The sequence below is a fragment of the Henckelia pumila genome, chromosome 2 (assembly GCF_033568475.1).
Source record: "Henckelia pumila isolate YLH828 chromosome 2, ASM3356847v2, whole genome shotgun sequence".
Lineage (NCBI taxonomy): Eukaryota > Viridiplantae > Streptophyta > Magnoliopsida > Lamiales > Gesneriaceae > Henckelia > Henckelia pumila.
In genome coordinates, this window is record NC_133121.1 from 194471775 (window position 1) to 194495350 (window position 23576).

The window sequence follows — 23576 nt, forward strand, 5'->3', positions numbered from 1 at the left end:
TCCTTTACAGTAGCGAACCTTTCAGCCCTCGATTGAGCCCCAAAAAGTTTCTTGAGTTGAACGTGAATGTCAGCAGCATTCACGGTGTCCTCAAATCGCCTCTGGAGTTCATCAGACATCGAGGCTTGCATATAGCATTTGGTCTTGATATCATGGTCCCACCATGTATCAAGTTTGGCTAACTCCTCTGGACTTACGTCAGCTGGTGCTTCCTTCGGAGGAGATTTTTCTAACACGTAGAGCATCTTCTCCGAAGTCAAGACAATCTTCAACTTACGGAACCATTCCGTATAGTTTGCGCCAGTCAACTTATTTTGTTCGAGGATCGAGAAAAGTGGATTACGCGAATTCATCTTATGAAATACTGAAAAGAAACAGACAAATATCAGTGATTGTTTAAGAAATTTACTAAGACATAAAATAGGCGATATTTATTTTATGAATCTCACTCCCACTATTTTAACGATTTCACTACCCTCTAGTGAAAACGGGAAACTGTTTTCCTTAGTGAGAACATGGAGTCCAATTGACAAACTTATGGTCCCGAATAATATCAGCCAACCATAATTTTCAAAAGGTAGAGCCCAATTGCTTCCAAAGCAACCTCCACGTTTTTACCTCATGTCCAATAAGGGCCCAATAATATGATGCCGTTTATTGTGACATGTCAAGATGACCAATCAATATTAAGTTGTGATGGACGGTCGCCATGTGGATCCCCCAATAATATGAGCCGATCCCATGGGAGTTCCACCCAACTTACAACATGTGTCGATCCAATGTACAGCTTTCCGACGAACGGGCCCCCCCAATAATATGAGCCGGACCGTATCCGCGGGTAGCATCTCATACATTGATCGTTGATGGAAGGTAGGAACATTTAAACAAATTTAAATTTCCTTTATTTATCTTGATATCAATTTTAAATCATATTTAAAATGAGGGATTTTAATTATAAAAATTTGTCTCATCATTTTTAAAATTTTGTATGCTTGCCGGATTCACACAATTATGTCTAAAACATGCATACAACAATAATATCACATATTATATAGGATGATCGATTCCATTTCTAATCGACCCGTGGTTGCCAATTACGAGTCTTAGTCCAATCCTAGGTTATATGCAGTATGCAATGCAATCCTATTACATTTGCTTCCAATTTACATTTTTTCTGTCTTTATTGTCTGCTGGGCCCACCTCCATCTTCAAATCTTGATCTCCCATGGGAGCTGCACAGGGCGGCGCACGGCGCTGCCCGGGGCAGCGACGATCGCTGCCCCTGCCCCGGGCAGCGATCCAATCGCTGCCCGGGTTTTTGCCCGAAAAAAAAAAATTTATTTTTAAATATTTATTTTGTTTCAAAAAACCGAGGCTTAAAATATTTTTGTACAATCGATTAATTTAATCGCTTGATCTGAGCAACCTGGCTTTGATACCACTGTTGGAAAACGCGGCTATCAGATCAATTAGGATTGATACCCGGTGCAGCGGAAGTTTAAAATTTTTATATGGAACGATTCCATAATGGGTATCAACCTTACGATTAAATTGTGTGTGTAAAAATCAAATAACGATTATAAAATTTTTACCTTTAATCTCGAATCGAGATTTTGGACACCAACAGATTTCTCTGCTCTTGTTGTATATCCCTGGAACTGATGGACGAACTGTTCTTCAATCAGGTCCACGAACGGATATTTAATCCCTCTGATAGATTGCACTAGAAAATCTATCAGAAGTTTCTACGAAGAGAATTAACGAATTTGATCCGTTAAACCAGACTGTAATTCAAAATCACAGGCTGGATTTTACCGAGTAGAGAGGGAGGGGGGGGCGGCCACTATTGATAGAAAATACTTAGGTTTTCGAAAATTGTGACCTGTTGTGTGTAATTTCTGTACTGCAATAACTTATTTATAATGTAGGCCACTAACAGCTTAGGGCCCATTAGTCATAAGTTCAAGCTCGACAAGCAAAGCCCGCACGTTCAGAAATTAATATAAAATTCATCGTGACTCCGATTGATAAACCGATTTCACCAATGTGCACAGAAACCATTTCTGCACCTTTTAAAGTCAAGATAAATTTTTTTGAATCCGAATTCAGTGATTTCCAAAAATGGCCATCCCTATGTCATTTTAGGAAATCTTACTCCTCTACTCTTAAATAAGAAGTCCAACTTCTTCGTTCATTAAATTTAACTCTTTAAATTTAACTATCTCAACGGGGATTAAAAATCCATTACACTGTGTGACCCTCAATGGTTCAGGGATACAGCTAGCCGTGGGCTCACAACTCCTTGTGACTCGGAACAACAATTTCCGACTTGCCCATCGAATCATGGTAAGAGCGTCTAGCAACATCGCCCCATGATTCCCTAGGTATCACTGATAGTGCCTACAAGAACCAATAGATTTTGGTTAGCATACAGTACGGTCCCTTCATCCATATATCCCGATCGAATCAACAACCATTGGTATATCGAGAGTCGTTCGAGATTCGATAACTATGCAATACATCTTGAAGATCAAATAGTGACATCGCATGTGCTACTAAGAAACCATTTCTTAAAACACATCATGTACTCTGGCCAGAGATTCGTCACACTAATATCTCCTCAGACCGCATAGGATATCCACACTCGCAAGTATGTGGTGAATCCTTGACAACAAAGCATCGACTCCTATATGTGTTGTAACTGTACCCAATCCCGACACCTGATGACCCCAATAGAGTCGGTAAACGAGTCAAAGCACAGTACTAGCATATAGAGTCTCAATGATGTTTCAAGTAGTAAGGACTAATGGTGTACAACCAAAACCGCGGACTATATCCACTCGATAAGTGATAACCACTTGGAAAGTCCGGATAGGGTAGTTCGATCATTCATCGTATGAATATCCATTTGCATGCTTCGAACATCTCTATGTTCCTTACCAATGAAACGTGGTACTCCGCATCGCAAATTCTAGTCTCAAACTCGAGCAATCCTTATCCTTATTATCGGACGGCTCAATCGACTAGGAACAGTTTAGAATATACAGTGACTATAAGATGTGTTTCATGATAGACATCTCCATGTTCTACCACATCTTACATACACTATAGTATATTCAAGGTCTTTATCAAAACAACAATAGTATATCACAATATAACAATATGAAGAAAGATAAAGTCATTGCCATTAATAAAAGTGTAAATAATATTAAACAAAAGATTATTTATACAAAGAGTCATCAAAGCCCTTAGCCACAAGTTGGCTCACCGGGCACCCACTCTTTCAGAATTATGCTTAATTGAACCGGTTGTGAAGTTCGAGAGCTGTCAAAAAGCTGTGATTAAAGTTGAATCGCCAAAGAAGAAAGCGCCCAATTTAACAAAGAAGAAAACCGCGAAAAAGAGGGCGAAACATAAAAAGCGGTTCGTGGAATTAATTTGGCGAGTGAAAGAGAAAGGGAAGACTTAACACCGGTGAAAGTCGGGCTGACGACTATAAACCAAGCGCTTTTTGGGGGCAACCCAAAATTTTTGTGTTATTTTATTTTTTATTTATTTTTTATTCTTTTTTTTATGATTTAATTTTATTTTTGTTCATTAGTTAATTTTTGATTTTTGAATTATTATTGGAAATTTCGGAGGCCTGATATTATAGATTTTTTGAAATTTTTTCAGGAATTTAGAATTTCGGGCAGCAGCTCATGCGCGCCGCCTCGCCTTTACGCTTCCTTAAGTGCACAATCATGCGCTAACGCGCTGCTCATCTGCGCTACTCCTTGCGTTATCGCGCTCATCACTTGCGCAACACCAAGCGCTAACGAGCCTCCCCAACAGCGCTACATCAAGCGCTAACGCGCATGCATAAGGGCGCTTCTCATAGACTCTCCGGGAGGAGCATAGACTCTCACCAAGCGTTTTTCAACTTTTTTTTATCCTTAACAAAATTGGACTTATCAGCATTTTCTTATCCTTACAAAATTTCACAAAATTTGTTGAAGAAAAGCTAAAAAGTGCTCACAAAATTTTGTTGAGGATAAACAAAAATTGAGAAGTGTTTTTTAGATGTTCTCTCAAACACTACCTTAGTATGTATATATTTTCATTTTGATAAACTTTTATAAAATTTACAAGGAAAAATGAAGAAAAATTAAAAATGTTCTCATTTTGGGTCCGAATTCCTTTGAAAAGATTACTACTATTTGTTTTTTGACCACAACTTTCTAGTTTTAAGAATAGAATTTTTCTTTTAAGATTAGAACAAGAGAATAACTCATTCTTGTTTAAAAAAGAAAAAAAGAAAAAGAGAATAACTCATTCTTCGTAATTCGAGATTCAAATTATGCTTTCTTTTCCCGTGATCATTGTAAGAGGAGATTCTCAAAAAATTTGTAAAAACCAACCAACCAACCAAAGGTCCAAAACACACTGCTACATTATCCCGAATTGTGTTCACCGAAACTCATTCATTCGTTTGAGAGTTTCGTTTTGAGAGTTTCGTTTGGTAGCATTTAGTTAATTTTAAAGAATCGGAACAATTTTTTTTGGATCTTTCTTCGTATTTACTTTAGACAGTTAGAACTTCATTGTCTGCTAATTATTACCGTCCCAAGGATTCTACAAGTTAATGCTTTTCTTGATGGTGGTTAACTTGTTTTAGCTGAATCTGATCCAAAAGTTAGTACTTTGGAAGGAAAAATCTGGGTTTTGGGGTAGAATTGCGATGGCTATTGCAAGATTCGGTCGCCAAGTTAAACGCTCGTACCAGTCATATGGGTTCTTCGTGAAGTTGTCAGTAGTTATAATCTTGGGCTTGTGTTTTGTATTCGTCTGGTCTGCGTTTTCAAATTTTTCTGTCACTGATACAAGGGAGAGCTTTGATGATATTGTTGAGCCAGTGTCTGTATCTGCTGGGAAGGCGGGTAATTCACAGATTAGTTCTGGACCCAGAAATGGTCAAGAAAGTGGCAAGCAGAGATTTAAGTCTGGATTGGATGATAAAGTCAAGAAAAGTGTGAATGGGTCTGTGGTGTTGAAGCCCGAGGAGAGGCCGGAGAAGGTGGAATCTGCGGGTGTGGAGAGAAGAGGTGATGAGGATTCGAGGTCGTCGAAAGGATCTGGCGAGGGGAAAAACGAAGAGAATGATGGATCTGAGGTGAAAGAGGTGACAAAAGAGGAGGAGGAGGAAGATGGCAGAAATGATAAAGAAGGTGAAGAGTTGGAGAGTGATGGTAATGAAAATGAGGAGGTGGAAGGGGATCCTGATTTGGTTAATGCAGAAAACTTGGATCAAGAAACTCTAGACGAAGAAATAGAAAGTTCAGTGAAGAAGACGAATAAGATTTCCGGTCCTCTATTTGATCCTAAAGCAAGATATACATGGAAATTATGCAACACTAGAAGCAAGTATAACTACATTCCTTGCATTGACATTGAAAGTGGGACAGGAAAGATACAGAGTTATCGGCATCATGAGAGGAGTTGTCCTAGATCAGCTGTTATGTGTCTCGTTCCGCTTCCCCATGACGGTTATGGTGAGCCCGTGCACTGGCCTGAGAGCAAAATGAAGGTATACAATGTTCATACGTAGTATAGGATATATATGGGATGTAGCTAATCTTTGTTGCTTGCAGATATTATATAAAAATGTGGCACATCCGAAATTAGCGTCATATATAAAGTCCCAAGATTGGGTGGTGGAATCTGGAGAATATCTTACTTTTCCCTCGAATCTATCTGTTTTCAAAGGCGGAATTCAGCATTACCTAGAATCCATAGAAGAGGTAACTTGTCCATTTTGGTCTGCACTGCTCTGAAGTGTGTCTGTATTGTGTCTCTCTATGTATAATATTATAGGTGGCTAGTGAAATGGTCAAACCTATGGAAGAAGTAAATTTCTAGATTTTTGAGAGTGAAGTAGATATGAAGAACTTACTAAAACTAATGTTAACCATTTTACTGTTTTTTGGCAATTGCTACTTCAAATTTGTTGTATTTGATATTTTGGTTGCGACTCTTTCTATCACAGTATCTCTGCATATTTGATGTTCAGTTGGATTTGGTGAACTTTATAGATGGTACCTGACATTGAGTGGGGAAAAAACATACGCGTAGCATTAGATATTGGCTGTCAGGATTCGAGCTTGGCAGCTTCGCTACTTGAGAAGAATGTATTGACACTTACACTCGGGTTGAAAGATGACCTGGTGGACCTGACTCAAGTTGCCCTTGAACGTGGTTTTCCTGCGGTAGTCAGTCCCTTTGCAACTCGTAGACTTCCTTTTCCTAGCGGAGTCTTTGATACAATTCATTGTGGTGATTGCAGTATTTCGTGGCATTCAAATGGTTTGTGCCGTCACCCTCAACATTTCGATTGTCAATCTTTTTTTGTTCATTATATCTGAATTCAGGACAGTATATACCTGTTTTAAATTTCAGGAGGTAAGCTTATCCTAGAAATGAATCGGATTTTGAGGCCTGGAGGGTATTTTATTTTGTCTACTAAGCACAGTACTATTGAAGCTGAAGAAGGTTTGCTCACTCTTCCCATTCACAAGTGCAATTGTGTTTCCTGCTCTTATTTCCATCGTTAAGTCATGGCTTCATACTGAAAATAGAAAATATCTCTATCCTAAGAATGGTAAAAATATCCAGGCATTCATATTTCTTGCTTTACACCTCGCATACTATGGTCGATGAAATTTTAGTCCCAAATACCAAAAACTCGTGATTTCACGCTATTTTGTGATCTCTAGAAGTTTGTGTGTTTGTCATGTGTCTTGCCATGCAAGGATGTAAAATTCCTCCGAATTTCTCCTCTACCAGCTTTGTCCATGTTGACCTCCTCAATCTGTTGGAACATCCTGGCTGATAAATCCGATGAGGTCAGTGACATAGGTGTCAAGATATATCAAAAACCAGAAACAAATGACATATATGAATTGAGGAGGAAAAAAGTTCCAGCTCTATGCAAGGAAAATGAGAACCCCGATGCTACCTGGTAAATCACACGAGCTCAATCCTTACATATATATATGGCTGTGCTTAAATCATTTGTCAGACATCTAAATTTTTCATGCATCCAAATAAGATACATATATGCTAAATTGAAAAAAAAAATGGTTTACGTGGCACTTGGTGGGAGTGATGAACATGATCCAATGCACTGATCAATGGCGGAGCCGAGTAGGCAGGGGCCTCGCCCTTCCTTCTAATTTCTGAATTTTTCTATAAATATCTCCCAAAATTTTCGAGCATGAAAGATTTAAATTGAACTTAATTGTTTGCAATTTCAGCTGTTAGGAAAAAAATTTAATGGTGCATTTTGAAGGTCATCACAGTAACCAAATGTAATGATTAACAAATTACATGATAAAATATGATGAATATTTTGATTTCATTTCAAAAAAGAAATAAAATATTTCAGTAAGAATTTAAATGATATAACTAAAGTAGTTTAAATTTGTCTAAATTAAGCTGTTTTCGGGACCTTAAAACATAAGATGGATACAAGGTTCCGATTCCAATATCTTATTTTAAGAGTTTGAACCTACTAGAAACTGGAACTAAACTTTCCAATAGCTTATTTTTAAGAGTCTAAACCTATTGAAACTGGAACTAAACTACAATTCCTCAGTTTCCAGTTTATGTCAACGGTTGGTAGAGAACCATAGTCCGGTCAACCTAATAGGCTTGTATTACTTTTGGAATCTCATGTTTGTGTTTGCACAAATTATTTTGCGGGCGCTTTAGGCATGATGTTCGCAGAAATTTGATTACAACACAGAATATCTAACTTCTTTTCAACTGACTATGAGCCCTGGTTTGCTCGTCAGTTCTAATGTCCCTGGTCAAGATTCGAAAAATATAGAACTTAATGTGCGAAAATGAAGATAAAATCTGGGACAAATGCTTCAAGAATGACAATAAATATTGTCATTATGATAGAAAAGTGCAGAAAACTACAAATAAAATGATGCGAAAAGCTAGAAATCCTAAGGAAATTCTAAAGCTATGGACAATAATCTCTAGTTGACATTTATAATTGGAAACAAAACTAAAATTATGAGCTATGAAATTGTAGAAAGTTGTAGAGTGCTGCATTTTGTTGTTGAGGTTGTTGTTATCGTGTTTCTGACTTGGTTCCCCGACTTTTGTTGCTTGGTTCCTTGCACTAGTTCTTCCAACTGCCTCTCTCTGCTACCTGAATGTGGGTGCAGCAGTTTTCCTAGCAGTTGTTGACTTCTTCCACTCACTCCCTTGATCAATTTCGACCTTCATCATCATAATTTAATTATTTGGACAATTCGCTTTTGGGCCGAAACTTATTTAATTTTGAGCCTAACAGTTTTATTGTAAAATATCCATATGATGTTATTTGCTTGATCTGCTTTTATTTATGTGATAGCAAGAATTGTACTTGTTACAGGTACTTTCCATTGAAAACTTGCCTGCACACTATCCCCGAGGGAATCGAACAACGTGGGACGGAATGGCCTGCAGAATGGCCGAATAGGCTTAATGTATTTCCCGAATGGATGAACGATCAAGAGAAATTGATTGCTGACAGTGAGCATTGGAAAGCTATTGTGAACAATTCTTATCTTATTGGAATGGGCATCGACTGGTCCGCTATCCGCAATGTAATGGACATGAAAGCAATAAGTGGAGGGTAAGCAAATTAAGCTGTTAAAGGTATCTCTGGTTGTTATTTCACGAATCAAGCTCGAACAACCTCCAAGGCATATTCGGCCAGAAAAAAGAAACTCACTACTCAAACTCATGTTCAAACTCTATCTAGTGGTGAATTTCGAGTTGGAGCTTGAGTTGATACTTTTCAGTTTCCTTGGGCTCGAGCTCGATTTTCAGAGTATCAATTGATCCTAGGCTCAGTGTTGGACAATGTCGTGGTTGAGCTACTTGAGCTCGATTCTTCAATCCAATAGTTGAGCTACTTGAGCGCATAATGTCAATCCACCCCCACACAATTTGTCACCGAAAAGCTGTCTCAAACTTTGAATTTTTCGTTTTGAACAGATTTGCTGCTGCGCTTGCAGACCAGAAGATTTGGGTTATGAATATTGTTCCTGTTCATGCACCCAACACACTTCCAATTATTTTTGAGCGAGGCCTTATTGGTGCTTACCACGACTGGTGCGAATCTTTTGGTTCGTACCCAAGATCGTATGACCTACTGCATGCTGATCATCTCTTCTCCAGGCTTAAGAATAATAGGTGCGACAAAAAATTCGAACTTCATTCAACAGTTCACTTGAATTCTGATTTTCATCTGCACAAAATATCATTTATCATACGTGAATCTGGCACTTTGTCTCATTATCAGTCCCATGATCATTAATTTTTGACTAATTTTACATATGAATTCAAAAATAGTTTGGCTCATCTATTTAGCACTTCTTGAGATCAACCGTAATATTTTCTTGGAGTTCGAGACATACTCGATTCTGAAGTTTTGGAATCCCAAACACGACTTTTTTTTTCTTCTTTCTTTTGGTGTCATTACCTTTCATATTATTCAACAAGTAGCTCTGCTCTCTCCCTTTGTGTATAAATTATTTTTCATGCTTTACCTTTTGTTGTCATTATCAGATGCAAACAAACAATAACAATCGTTGTTGAGATGGATCGACTAGTAAGGCCGAGTGGTTGGGTGATCATACGTGACAAGGTAGAAATACTTAATCCACTCGAAGATATTCTTAGAAGCTTGCACTGGGATATCCGGATGACGTTTGCACAAAACAAAGAAGGTATCCTTTGTGCCCAGAAAACCATTTGGCGACCCTGACCGAGAGGGGTTCTTTACCTGAAAACTACTAACATGGCTCCCCTTCCCCAAATTTTTGGATTTGCCCCGGACCACGAGTGTTGCCTTGGTGTTAGAGTGTATATCATAGAGCCTTTATCCTGCATTCGTCGCCCCTATCAGGGAGCGTCTTACCATGTATACAGATGAGTATTGTCTCGTGCCAATGTTCTGTAATTAGATCATTGGATTTTCCCACTTCTCGGCTTTTCTTGGTTTCCTCACTAAGTGGAATGGACGAATATTTTTATTTTTACAATCTTTTGTAGAGTCATTTTTTGACGTTCTTGAATATCGAATTGGAGTTTGTACAGCAAGGTCATGACATCATATAACCTTTGTCATACTTAGAGAATTCATATTCGTGATCAGCACGGAGTTGCTACAAAAGCATTATTTATTTGTTTGTTTGTTTTTTTAAAAAAAACCGATGTAGATTTGTTATTCGTGGGTTCGAGTTAACTAGGCCGATTATTCTCGTTGCAGTCCGATGACCCCCATTGCCAAAACATGTGGGGTTGCTTGGGTAAAATTTTTGGAAAAATTATAATATAATTTAATTTTATATTAGAAATTTCATGATATGGTTAGTTTCTCTAGAAAAACAGGGATAAAGCTCATTTTCGTCCCTCTTGTTTGTGACTTATTTTCAAATAGTCCCTCGAGTTTTCGGGCCGCTCAAATGGTCCTTCGTGTTTCATTATTTTTTCGCATTTGGTCCCTCCCGTCATCTGGACGTTAAATTTTGACGGTGATAAAAGCTCACGTCCATAAATCATAACATTGTATTCTTCCAGTGTTTCATTCTCGTCTTGCTTCATTTCATTGCATTCTTGTGGGATGGTCTGTTCCTGTTCCACAACTTTACTTTGTGGTGATCTAGGTCTGGTAAAACTTCTCTGGTTATGGCCAAATCCACCACACCGCTTGCATTTGTTGTTTCTTCTTATCCCTTTCAGCTTTGTTTGGTTTTAAGATGGTACTTCATCAGGTTCCCGTCTTCGCAACTTCGCTGGCCTACCAACTCTTTCTTTATAAATTGGTGGTAAGGGGGGATTAAGGCACATAAAGGCCACAACTCTGGTTCATTCACTAGCATGATTGACATTGCATAACATCGTTTATACGCTTCAACGCTATAATAACGATGCACATAAGCCTCTGGATTTTCTTTTTTGCACCAAATAACACATATAACATGTGGGCATGGAATCCCAGTCAATTCCCATTTTCTGCAGCTGCAACTCATTTTACTTAGGTCAACATAATGCTGATTGCGTAACCCCAAGATCTGAAAATGCATCTCATCAGCCATCATCGGTCTAAACGCAGCTGCATCCTTGCAATTCTTTGTCATCACTGCTTTAATCTTTGGGCAGATTACACCATTCCACTTCTCAGACTTTGACCAATTCAACTGAAATCTGACCATCAACATATTTCTAATCGATTCGAACATTGGAATTATTGCCTTCTCCTTACCCTCTAAAATCATACTGTTGAAACATTCACACATATTGTTCAAAAGTATGTCACATTTGGGGATGGTGCTAAAGAATGCCTTGCACCAGTGATGTTCAGGTTTTTTGGCCAACCATGCATATGCATTTTCATCGATCTTCTTCAAATCTTCCATGCGTCTTTTGAACTATTCAACTCTTTCGCTCTTGCTGCAGCCCAAAGAGCATTCTTGATCGCCACACCTCTAAAACCATTCATTTTCATGTAGCTCAAGATATGCCTAACACAAAATCTTTTTTCAGCATCGAAATACAAACTCTCGAAGGCAGGAATCAACCCTTTTTGTTTGTTGGACATAAATATCCAACCATGCTGATTTTCAAAGCCGATATCATTATCTAACAAACAAAGAAATCACACCCAACTGTCCTTAGTCTCGCTTTCAACCAAGGCATAAGCAATAAGAAAAATGTTATTGTTAGGATTTAGGACAACTGCCGCTAACAACTGTCCCCCTGTCTTTGTTTTCAAAAAACAACCATCCACACCAATCACGGGCCTACATGCATCCTTGAAACCATCTTTGCATGCTGAGAAACAAACATAAATCTTTGAAATCTTGGCACATCCTCGTCTTCTGTCAATTTCAGAATTACAAAAGCACCTCGTCAGTCCTCTTCAATTCAGAGCAATAGTTTTTTATTCGGCTTAATTGTTCTTGCATGTTGACCTCAACCAGTTTCATTGCTTTTCTCTTAGCCAAATAAGCTTGCTTATATGAAATAGTTGTGCTCAAAGTTTTTTCTACCTCGTCTTTGAACTCGCTGGTACCTAACTTAGGATTTGACTTGAATTTCTTCTCAAAAGTAGCACCCAACCAGCCTGCTTTGATGCTTCTGTTCTTGCTGTGCGAATAGCAATTGTTATGCTTGGGGATAAATGTTTTTATTTGTCAACATGTGTCTTTATTCATTGGTGAACAGAGAATACACCAATTGCAACCTTAATTGATGCATTTACCACGAAGTCTTTTGTTGTCATTCTTCACAAACTTAACTGTACGCCCTCGTCTGATACAATGGCTCTTTATCGCAAATTTGGCCTCATTCTTTGAACTGAATATCATACCGAGATTCAAATCAGGATTTTTAGAATCTTCAATAGGGTTGTACATTGGAAAGGTTGGTGCATCGTCCTCATCAGGTTCAATAGCACTCCCAAAACCATCACTTTTTAGACAGTCATAATTCCCTTTTATCCTGCCAATAGCAATCATTTGAATTCCAGCATCTTCCACCACAAGCGTTCTACTAAGGGGCAAGTTCCCCCCTTGCATTTTTTTTTTTAAAATTATCAAAATATTCTTATATTTTAAAAATGATAATTTATGATCATAAATTAGGAACCAAACATGAAAATACAAAGATGATCAACAAATTTAAGTTAATCTTTATTGTTTAATGTGTACAAAGTGACCCAAATATTTGTGGCTCATAACTCAATAGTTGTCTCTAACGGAGTCAGACAATAAAAACACTAGATTCCCTTGGCACTAAACCGAGTACCAATCTAAATCTTATCAAGAAAATTCATCTAATAATCGAAATGTTCCTTGCTACTATACCCTTCTGTGACTGTGTAAAACATCATGACTAAGGTAGCCTTCCCTGTACACCCTCTGAAGCACGAAAGGCTTCCAGAGAAACACTGGCATTGGGCGCGCATCCTCAAATGTTTAGTCATAATCCAACACCTTCCACAGTACTTGGTATAAAAACACACATGTGCCCCTAATGCAACTAGTCATCCCTAACACCAGTTATCAAGATCACATACTTACCCAACTACTCTAGGAAGCCACCTAGAACTAATTACTTGGCATGTATTTACAACTGAAGGAATCATATTACTCCGAATAATCAAAGAGTCACATATTTGAACACTAATCAACTAAAAACAAACACTGGAATCAAACCGATGTAATCAAACATGAAAACGGACCAGATCAGTAAAAATTTATTACAGCCCCATCAATACAAAACATAGACAACCAAATACTAGTAGATATACCTAAATAGACTCATCTATTGATATCAGCCTTGGAATCTCCATCCATCCTAGATTGCGTCTGAGCTCCCTAAAATTCAAACATCTGACGCTGCATTCGAGACTACTGACTGCCTCAATGATGCATACCCTGGGTCCTCTGCTGCACTGACGCCTCAGAAGGTCTACCAGCCTGAGATCCCATCCCAGATGCTTGACAACTCTGTCCATCATGCTTAGTACAATCTCTCTTGAAGTGGTCCACACTTACACATGAAAGAAACGGTGTACGTGGTTGGTTATGTAAAGTAGGCAGTGTTGTACTTCGTGTTATAATACTACATACAACACAGTGCAGCGGAAATTTAAAACGTAAATAAAACACAAGTAATTAATTTTGCACGAGTATAAAAACTCGTGCAGGTGCCTTAGGGCTAAATATCACCAGTAAATGCAAGATCAGTCTTACAAAGATAATACTAGTGATTTTACGAAAAGTCAATAAATCCTAAATTTCTCAACAGATTGAGAAATTAAACTTGCATCCTAAACACAATCAGAGTATAAAAGAAATTAGATGCAACTCCCGTAGCCTAAATTTGAAGAGACAAAAGATCTTCAACAACACAGTTCCCACAGTGTTGTCTCTGATGTCTTCAACACGAACGGCAACACGGGGACAAGCAACAACGAAGGTTGCAAAACTTTGCTTCAGATTCTTCAAATTCTTCAACAGAATTCTTCAGAGTTTGCGCAGAGTATTGTACGTCTGAAGTCTTAATTTTCTTGTGCGTGAAAACCTCCTTTTATAGATTAGCATCCAAGTTTTGAAGGTTTCCTTAGATAGAGTCCTACATGAATAAGAAAACATGTTTTAGTAGGAAACAAACTCTATCAAATCTTGCAAATCAAATCTTGATAATTTCAAATAGTATTATATCTAATAATCACTTTATCAAGACTCGATTTAAGTATGGTAAAAATATATCTTAACATATTCAAGATATACACAATATATTTACCAAATATTTGATCTTGTCTAGAACGCAAAATCTTGTAATTCAAAATAAATTAAGGGCCGAGAATATCAAGAAATAAAATTCCTTTCAATCTCCCCCTTTTTGCTTTCTGGACAAAACATAACACAATCAAACATACTCATAAACTCCCCCTGAGTTTAAAAATTCTTCTCCCCCTGAATTTTAAATTTCCCCTGAAGTGTTGTTCCTCGTGTTGTAACACGGTGAATAACATGGAAAATAACACGTGGGATTCTGTAATTCAAATATTGAGCATAAATGGGGTAGAAGTTTTTAGTCTAGATAAAGCATTTTAAGAGCACTTAAGGCACATAACTAGATCAAACAAAACAGTTATATTAAAAACAAAACGAAACAAATAAAGCAAAGATGAGAGAAGAAGCAAAATCTAAAATTGATCACTATCGGATCCCTCTTGAGCAGTAGCTTCACCCTCATCATTTTTAGTCCCAGATGGACCAGCAGCTTCATCTTGTGCACTATCTCCCCCTGTTTGGCCAGAAATGCCAAGTTGTCTCTGACAATTAGCCTAGACCATGCTGTAGAAGGCAATATCTTCCTGTGCTTGCGCAATTTTCTCTTCAGCACGAGTCATCAGCAGCTGAGTAGTGGCAGTAGTGAATTCCAGGGTGGTAGGAGTGAAAGAGTGGGTGCCCGGTTAGCCAACTTGTGGCTAAGAGCTTTTATGACTCTATGTAAAACAATCTTTTGTTTAATATAATTTACACTTTTATAATGGCATTGACTTTATCTTTCTTCATAATGTTATATTATGATATACTATTGTTGTTTTGATAAAGACCTTGAATATACTATAGTGTATGTAAGATGTGGTAGCACATGGGGATGACTATCATGAAACACATCTTATAGTCACTGTATATTCTAAACAGTTCCTAGTCAATTGAGCCGTCCGCTAATAAGGATAAGGATCGCTCGATATTGAGACTAGCATTTGCGATGCCGAGTACCACGTTTCATTGGTATGGAACATAGAGATGTTCAAAGCATGCAAATGGATATTCATATGATGAATGATCGAACTACCCTATTCGGACTTTTCAAGTGGTTATCACTTATCGAGTGGATAAAGTCCGCGGTTTTGGTTGTACACCATTAGTCCTTATTACTTGAAACATCATTGAGACTCTATATGCTAGTACTGTACTTTGACTCGTTTACCGACTCTATTGGGGTCATCAGGTATCGGGATTGGGTACAGTTACGACACATATAGGAGTCGATGCTTTGTTTTCAAGGATTCACCACATACTCGCGAGTGTGGATATCCTATGCGATCTGAGGAGATATTAGTGTGACGAATCTCTGGCCAGAGACATGATGTGTTTTAGGTTACTTGGTGTTCCTAGTAACACATGCGATGTCATTAATAGATCTCAAGATGTTATGCATAGTTATCGAATCTCGAACGACTCTCGATGCACCAATGGTTGTTGATTTGATCAGGATATTTGGTTGAAGGGACCGTACTGTACGCTAACCAAAATCTACTGGTTCTTGCAGGCACTATCAGTAATACCTAGGGAATCATGGGGCGATGTTGCTAGGCGCTCTTACCATGATTCGATGGGTAAGTCGGAAATTGTTGTTCCGAGTCACAAGGAGTTGTGAGCCCACGGCTAGCTGTATTCCTGAACCATTGAGGGTTACACAAGTAATGGATTACTAAAACCCCGTAGAGATAGTTAAATTTAAAGAGTTAAATTTAATGAAAGAGAAGTTGGACTTCTTAATTAAAATGGAGTGAGATTTCCTAAAATGACATAGGGATGGACATTTTTGGAAATCACTGAATTCGGATTCAGAAAAATTATCTTGACTTTAAAAGATGCAGAAATGGTTTTTGTGCACATTGGTAAAATCAGTTTATCAATCGGAGTCATGATGAATTTTATATTAATTTCTATAACAACGGGCTTGGCTTGTTGGGCTTAAGTTATGGATTGTGGGCCCTAAGGAGTTAGAGTCCTAATACAATTATAACTTAATCTAGTCTAGAAATTATCTATAAATAGGATGCAGTGTTCGAAATTCTCATAAGAGAATTCAGTCTAGAAATTTCGAACACTACATATAATTTTCAAGAGGATTTTCGAAAATTCCTCTGTCCCTTTTGGAGAAAATTCGACTTGTGATTTTTGTGAAAAATTACAAATCGAATTAACAGATCATATCTGTTTATTCTCTACGTAAAACTTCTGATTGATTTCTAGTGTAGTCAATCAGAGGGTTTCTGTTTTTCATTCGTGGACCTAATTTCGGAGTTAGATCGTGACTGTCATCGGTTCCCCGGATTTACAAGAAGAGAAGATTAAATTCTGTTGGAGTCCACAATCAAGCCTTTGTTTGACGAGGTAAAAATTTAACTGTGTTTTATTTTTACTTGAACAAATTTAATCGTAAAAGTTTTGATACCCATATATGGAATCGTTCCATATAATAAAATAAAAATTTTAAACTTCTGCTGCACCAGGTATCAATTCTTAATTGATCTGAACACGTTTTCCAACAGTGGTATCAAAGCCAGGTTGCTCAGATCAAACGATTAAATTAATCGATTGTACAAAATTTTTAAGCCTCGATTTTTGAAACAAAACGAAAATTTTAAAATTGAATTTTAATGGGCAAATCGGGAAGCGAACGTCGCTGCCCAGGGCAGCGCTGGGCGCTACCCAAGGGCAGCGTGTCCATCGCTGCCCAGGGCAGCGATGGGCTGCCCTGCCCGGGCCCCTCTTTGGGGCGCGGGCTGCCCGGGATTGTCCCGGGCAGCCCGGAAAAATTATTTTTAATTTTTAATTAAAATTTTAATTTTTTAAAATTCTAGTTTTTGATCCGATCGAAAATTATTTTTGATTGGTTCACGAGGCATCGGATCGAATTGTTCGAGTCCGAAAATTTTAAAATTGATTTTGGATAAATTTGAATTTTTGGAAAACTTATAAATTTTATCCGTTAAATTTAATTTTATAAAATTAATTATTTTGGTACAATTGATGATAAGATATGATCTTATGGTTGGATAAGATAAAATATGATTTTATCTTTTAAATTATGATGTCTTTGCATGTTTATCCAATAATTTAATTATTGAATTAATTATTGGATAAAGAATGATCGATTGCCATGACCAATATTTTAGGTGTATGTTAGATAATTTACATTTGTCTTATTGTTGTTGTATTTTATTAATGGGCTTGGTTTATAACCCAATATGATTGTCATATGTAATAAAAGTGGGCCTGGTTTATGGCCGGTTCCCACCCCTAAAAATGTATCCCATATTTGTCATCGAAATTTATTGTAAATTTATTAGACTTAGTGGGAGACAAATATTTGAAGAAATGGTGGGCCCAGCAGACAATGAAGACCGAAGAAATGTAAATTGGAAGCTCAATGTAATAGGATTGCATTGTATACTTGCATATCACCTAGGATTGGACTTAGACTCGTGATTGGCAACCACGGGTCGATTAGTTAATGGGATCGATCATCCTTAAATAATATATGATATTATTGATGTATGCATGTTTAGACTAAATTGTATGAATCCCGCAAGCATACATAAATTGCATGATGAGACAAATTTTCAAAATTAAAAATCACTCATTTTAAATATGATTTAAAATTGATATCAAGATTAATAAAAAGGGAATTTAAATATTGTTTAAATATTCCTACCTTCCATCAACGATCAATGTATGAGATGCTACCCGCGGATACGGTCCGGCTCATATTATTGGGGGGGCCTGTTCGTCGGAAAGCTGTACATTGGATCGACACATGTTGTAAGTTGGGTGGAACTCCCATGGGATTGGCTCATATTATTGGGGATCCACATGGCGACCGTCCATCACAACTTAATATTGATGGGTTATCTTGACATGTCACAATAAACGGCGTCATATTATTGGGCCCTTATTGAACATGAGGTAAAAACATGGGGGTTACTTTGGAAGTAATTGGGATCTACCTTTTGAAAATTATGGTTGGCTGATATTATTCGGGATCATGATTTGTCAATTGGACTCCATGTTCTCACTAAGGAAAACAGTTTCCCGTTTTCACTAGAGGGTAGTGAAATCGTTAAAATAGTGGGAGTGTAATTCATAAAATTAAAATTCGCCATATTTTATGTCTTAGTAAATTAATTAAACAATCATTGATTATTGTCTGTTTCCTTTTCAGTATACTATTACAATGACTTCTCGCAATCCACTGTTTTCAATTCTCGAACAAAACAAATTGACTGGCGCAAACTATACGGAATGGTTCCGTAAGTTGAAAATTATTCTTACTTCGGAAAAAGCTTTCTACGTGTTAGAGAAGCCGCCTCCGAAGGAAGCCCCGGCTAATACAAGTCCGGAAGAGTTGGCCAAACTTGATTTATGGTGGGACCATGATATCAAGGCCAAATGCTACATGCAGGCTTCGATGTCTGATGAGCTTCAAAGGAGATTCGAGGATGCCGTGAATGCTGCTGACATTCACAAGAACCTCAAGGAACTCTTTGGAGCTCAGTCAAGGTCGAAGAGGTATGCCACCGTCAGAGAGCTCATGACGAGCCGCATGCGAGATGGGACTTCGGTCCGTGAGCATGGGGTGCGCATGATTGGGCTCATTGAAAAGTTGGTAACACTCGACTTGACTTTGGAGAATGAACTTAGCGCGGACTTGTTGCTTCTATCACTTCCTTCATCGTTTGACGGTTTTGTGATGAACTTCAATATGAACAAGATAGAGGCCACCCTTGAAGAGATGGTCAATATGCTTGTCACATATGAAGCCACACTAAAGAAGGATAAACCGGTAATCTTGGTTGGCTCCTCTTCTAACTCTAAGAAAGGACCAAGTGGAAAGAGTAAGAAACGTTCTGCCCCTCCCAAGAAGATTGTACCAAATAAGAAGGGAAAGGCCAAGGCTTCAATTGGGATAAAAGATGAAAACGTTTGTCATTACTGCAAGAAACCCGGTCATTGGAAACGTAACTGCAAGGAATACCTCGAACAGTTGCGAACTGCAAAGGGTATGTTTTACATTGAAATAAATGTTTTGCTTAATACTTCTTCTTGGGTATTGGATACCGGATGTGGATCTCACATTTGCAATGATTTGCAAGTGATGACAAGAAGTCGTAAGCTAAGGATGGGTGAGACCCAGCTAAGGCTCGGGAATGGTTCTAGAGTCGAAGCCAAAGCTATAGGAGACATTTATTTAGTTTTGCAGAACAATTTTAAGTTATTTTTTAGAGATGTTTTATATGTTCCGGATTTGGTCAAAAACATTATATCTATTTCTATGCTTGATAGAGATGGTTTTTCTTGCAATTTTGTGAATGAGATTTGCAATATTTACAAGAATGAATGTTTGATTGGAAATGGACAACTTGAAAACGATCTATATAGCTTAAAATTAAAAGACGTTCCAATTAATTATGTTGATAAACCGGTAACAACAATTAAAAGGAAAAACGATAGTCAAAACCCGGCAAACCTTTGGCATGCTAGGCTAGGTCATATTTCCTCAAGGAGGATGAACAAGCTAGTGGGAGAGGGCATGTTTGATATGTCTGATATTAACTCTCTACCTACTTGTGAGTCCTGCCTAAAGGGAAAAATGACTAAATCTCCTTTCAAAGGGAAACCTGAGCGTAGTCAAAATCTGTTGGATTTGATCCATACAGATGTTTGCGGTCCATTTAGGATTGGTACTAAATGTGGCAACATCTACTTCATTACCTTTACTGATGATCATTCTAGGTATGGTATTTATATTTAATGAAATATAAGTCTGAAGCATTTGAAAGGTTCAAAGAATTCAAGGCTGAAGTAGAAAACAAACTAGGTAAAAGTATTAAGGCACTTCGATCGGATCGAAGTGGAGAATACTTAAGTAGCGAGTTTTTGGACTATCTAAAAGAGAATGGGATTATCTCTCAGTGGACTCCTCCTATGACATCTCAGCTGAATGGTGTTTTGGAGCGTCGCAATCGAACTTTGTTGGACATGGTTCGATCCATGATGAGCTTCACTGAGCTCCCACCTTCGTTTTGGGGCACGCGCTTGAAACGGTGGTATTGTTGTTAAACAATGTCCACACTAAAGCAGTAGATAAAACACCATACGAGTTATGGAATGGTAAAGCTCCTAAGTATTCGTACTTGAGGATTTGGGGATGTCCTGCTTACGTGAAGCAGACAGTGGGAGATAAGTTGGATAGTCGATCCACCTTATGTTATTTTGTAGGGTATCCAAAAAATTCAATCGGATATTATTTCTATCATCCTGTTGAAACAAAAGTGTTTGTTTCAAGGAATGCCACCTTCTTGGAGAAAGAGTTCTTATTGGATAAGAAAGGCAAGATGATGGAACTTGAAGAAATTCGAGAAGAACCCGAGATACAAAATAGCGATCCTACACCTCAAGAATCATCACAAGACACGCCTATTACTAGGAGATCCGATAGGACTTCTAGGCCTCCTATTAGATATGGTCTTCTTCTTGAAGGGGACCAAAGTGAACCCGACATTGGATGTGATCCAAGAAACTTCAAGGAAGCAATTTTTGATGCGGATTCGAATTTATGGCTTGAAGCTATGCAATCGGAAATAGACTCGATGCATTCTAACCAAGTTTGGTCTTTAGTAGATCTTCCCGATGGAATTGTTCCAATTGGGTGCAAATGGATCTACAAGAGAAAACTTGGGCCTGATGGAAAGGTATTGACCTACAAGGCACGATTGGTGGCAAAAGATTATACTCAAAGACAAGGAGTTGACTATGATGAAACCTTTTCACCAGTCGCAATGTTCAAGTCCATAAGAATCCTTATTGCCATAGCAGCATGGTATGACTATGAGATATGGCAAATGGATGTAAAGATTGCATTTCTTAATGGAAACATTAAGGAAGAGATCTATATGATGCAGCCTAAGGGATACACATCCATGGGAAGCGAGCATAAGGTATGCAAACTTCAGAGATCAATCTATGGTCTCAAACAAGCATCAAGAAGTTGGAACCAGAAATTTGATGAAAAAATAAAGGATTTTGGTTTCATCAAGAACCCGGAGGAACCATGCGTGTACAAGAAAGTAGTTAAGAATGCGGTAACATTCTTAGTACTTTATGTTGATGACATCCTACTCATGGGGAATAATATAGGGATGTTGCAGTCAACAAAGATATGGTTATCAGGTAGATTCTCGATGAAGGATTTAGGTGAGGCATCCTATATTCTAGGAATTCAGATCTATAGAGATATATCTAAAAGAATGATAGGACTCACTCAATCAACCTACATCGACACCATATTGAAAAGGTTTTCAATGGATGGGTCCAAGAGAGGACATCTACCTATGTGTTATGGAGTTTCTCTATCCAAGTCTATGTGTCCCAAGACTGATGAAGAGATAGAGAAGATGACACACGTGCCATATGCGTCAGCCATAGGTAGTATCATGTATGAGATGATATCTACCAGACCGGATGTGGCCTATGCTCTGAGCGTCACGAGCAGATACCAAGCCAATCCCGGTCAAATGCATTGGAAAGCTGTGAAGGATATTCTTAAGTACTTGCGAAGGACTAAGAATTTATTCATGGTTTATGGAGGGAGAGAATTGAAGTTGGAAGGCTATACCGACTCTAGCTTCCAATGTGACGTGGATGACTCGAAATCAACCTCTGGATTTGTATTCGTGCTCAATGGCGGTGCTGTCTCTTGGAAGAGTTCCAAGAAGGACACCATAGCGGATTCCACCACTGAGGCAGAATACATTGCAGCATCAGCTGCTGCTAAAGAGGCGGTTTGGATAACGAAATTCATCCAAGAGTTGAGTGTAATTCCTGAAGCTGTTGGTCCAGTCCCGGTGTACTGTGACAACACGGGTGCCGTTGCTCAGGCAAAGGAACCAGGGTCTCATCAGAAGTCCAAAAACGTACTGAGGAAATACCACATCATCCGGGAGATCGTGGAAAGAGGAGACATCAGTGTCGAGAGAGTGGCCTCTACAGACAATATCGCTGATCCGCTTACTAAGCCCTTGCCAGGACCATTGTTTGACAAACATCGCGAAGCAATGAGATTACGTAGTATGACTAGTTGGCTTTAGGGCAAGTGGGAGATTGAAAGAGTGGGTGCCCGGTTAGCCAACTTGTGGCTAAGGGCTTTTATGACTCTATGTAAAACAATCTTTTGTTTAATATAATTTATACTTTTATAATGGCATTGACTTTATCTTTCTTCATAATATTCTATTATGATATACTATTGTTGTTTTGATAAAGACCTTGAATATACTATAGTGTATGTAAGATGTGGTAGCACATGGGGATGGCTATCATGAAACACATCTTATAGTCACTATATTCTAAACAGTTCCTAGTCAATTGAGCCGTCCGCTAATAAGGATAAGGATCGCTCGAGATTGAGACTAGCATTTGCGATGCCGAGTATCACGTTTCATTGGTATGAAACATAGATATGTTCAAAGCATGCAAATGGATATTCATATGATGAATGATCGAACTACCCTATTCGGACTTTTCAAGTGGTTATCACTTATCGAGTGGATAAAGTCCGCGGTTTTGGTTGTACACCATTAGTCCTTATTACTTGAAACATCATTGAGACTCTATATGCTAGTACTGTACTTTGACTTGTTTACCGACTCTATTGGGTCATCAGATGTCGGGATTGGGTACAGTTACGACACATATAGGAGTCGATGCTTTGTTGTCAAGGATTCACCACATACTCGCGAGTGTGGATATCCTATGTGATCTGAGGAGATATTAGTGTGACGAATCTCTGGCCAGAGTACATGATGTGTTTTAGGTTACTTGGTGTTCCTAGTAACACATGCGATGTCACTAATAGATCTTCAAGATGTTATGCATAGTTATCGAATCTCGAACGACTCTCGATGCACCAATGGTTGTTGATTCGATCAGGATATTTGGTTGAAGGGACCGTACTGTACGCTAACCAAAATCTACTGGTTCTTGCAGGCACTATCAGTAATACCTAGGGAATCATGGGGCGATGTTGCTAGGCGCTCTTACCATGATTCGATGGGTAAGTCGGAAATTGTTGTTCCGAGTCACAAGAAGTTGTGAGCCCACGGCTAGCTGTATTCCTGAACCATTGAGGGTTACACAAGTAATGAATTACTAAAACCCCGTAGA

The 23576-nt window shown here is 38.3% G+C and overlaps 2 protein-coding genes across 2 annotated transcripts; one reads left to right on the top strand and one right to left on the bottom strand.

Moving 5' to 3' along the window:
• The first annotated feature begins 4314 nt into the window (after positions 1-4314).
• On the top strand, positions 4315-10188 carry LOC140881406 (probable methyltransferase PMT28). Its single transcript, XM_073286698.1, has 8 exons — positions 4315-5566; positions 5631-5780; positions 6072-6342; positions 6436-6528; positions 6823-6997; positions 8426-8668; positions 9034-9231; positions 9607-10188. Exons 1-8 carry the CDS (start codon positions 4721-4723, stop codon positions 9803-9805), a joined length of 2175 nt encoding a protein of 724 aa, XP_073142799.1. The 5' UTR covers positions 4315-4720; the 3' UTR covers positions 9806-10188.
• A 590-nt stretch (positions 10189-10778) lies between these two features.
• On the bottom strand, positions 10779-11255 carry LOC140879297 (uncharacterized). Its single transcript, XM_073282974.1, has one exon. The coding sequence runs from the start codon at positions 11253-11255 to the stop codon at positions 10779-10781; it is 477 nt and encodes a 158-aa protein (XP_073139075.1).
• Positions 11256-23576: the final 12321 nt, after the last annotated feature.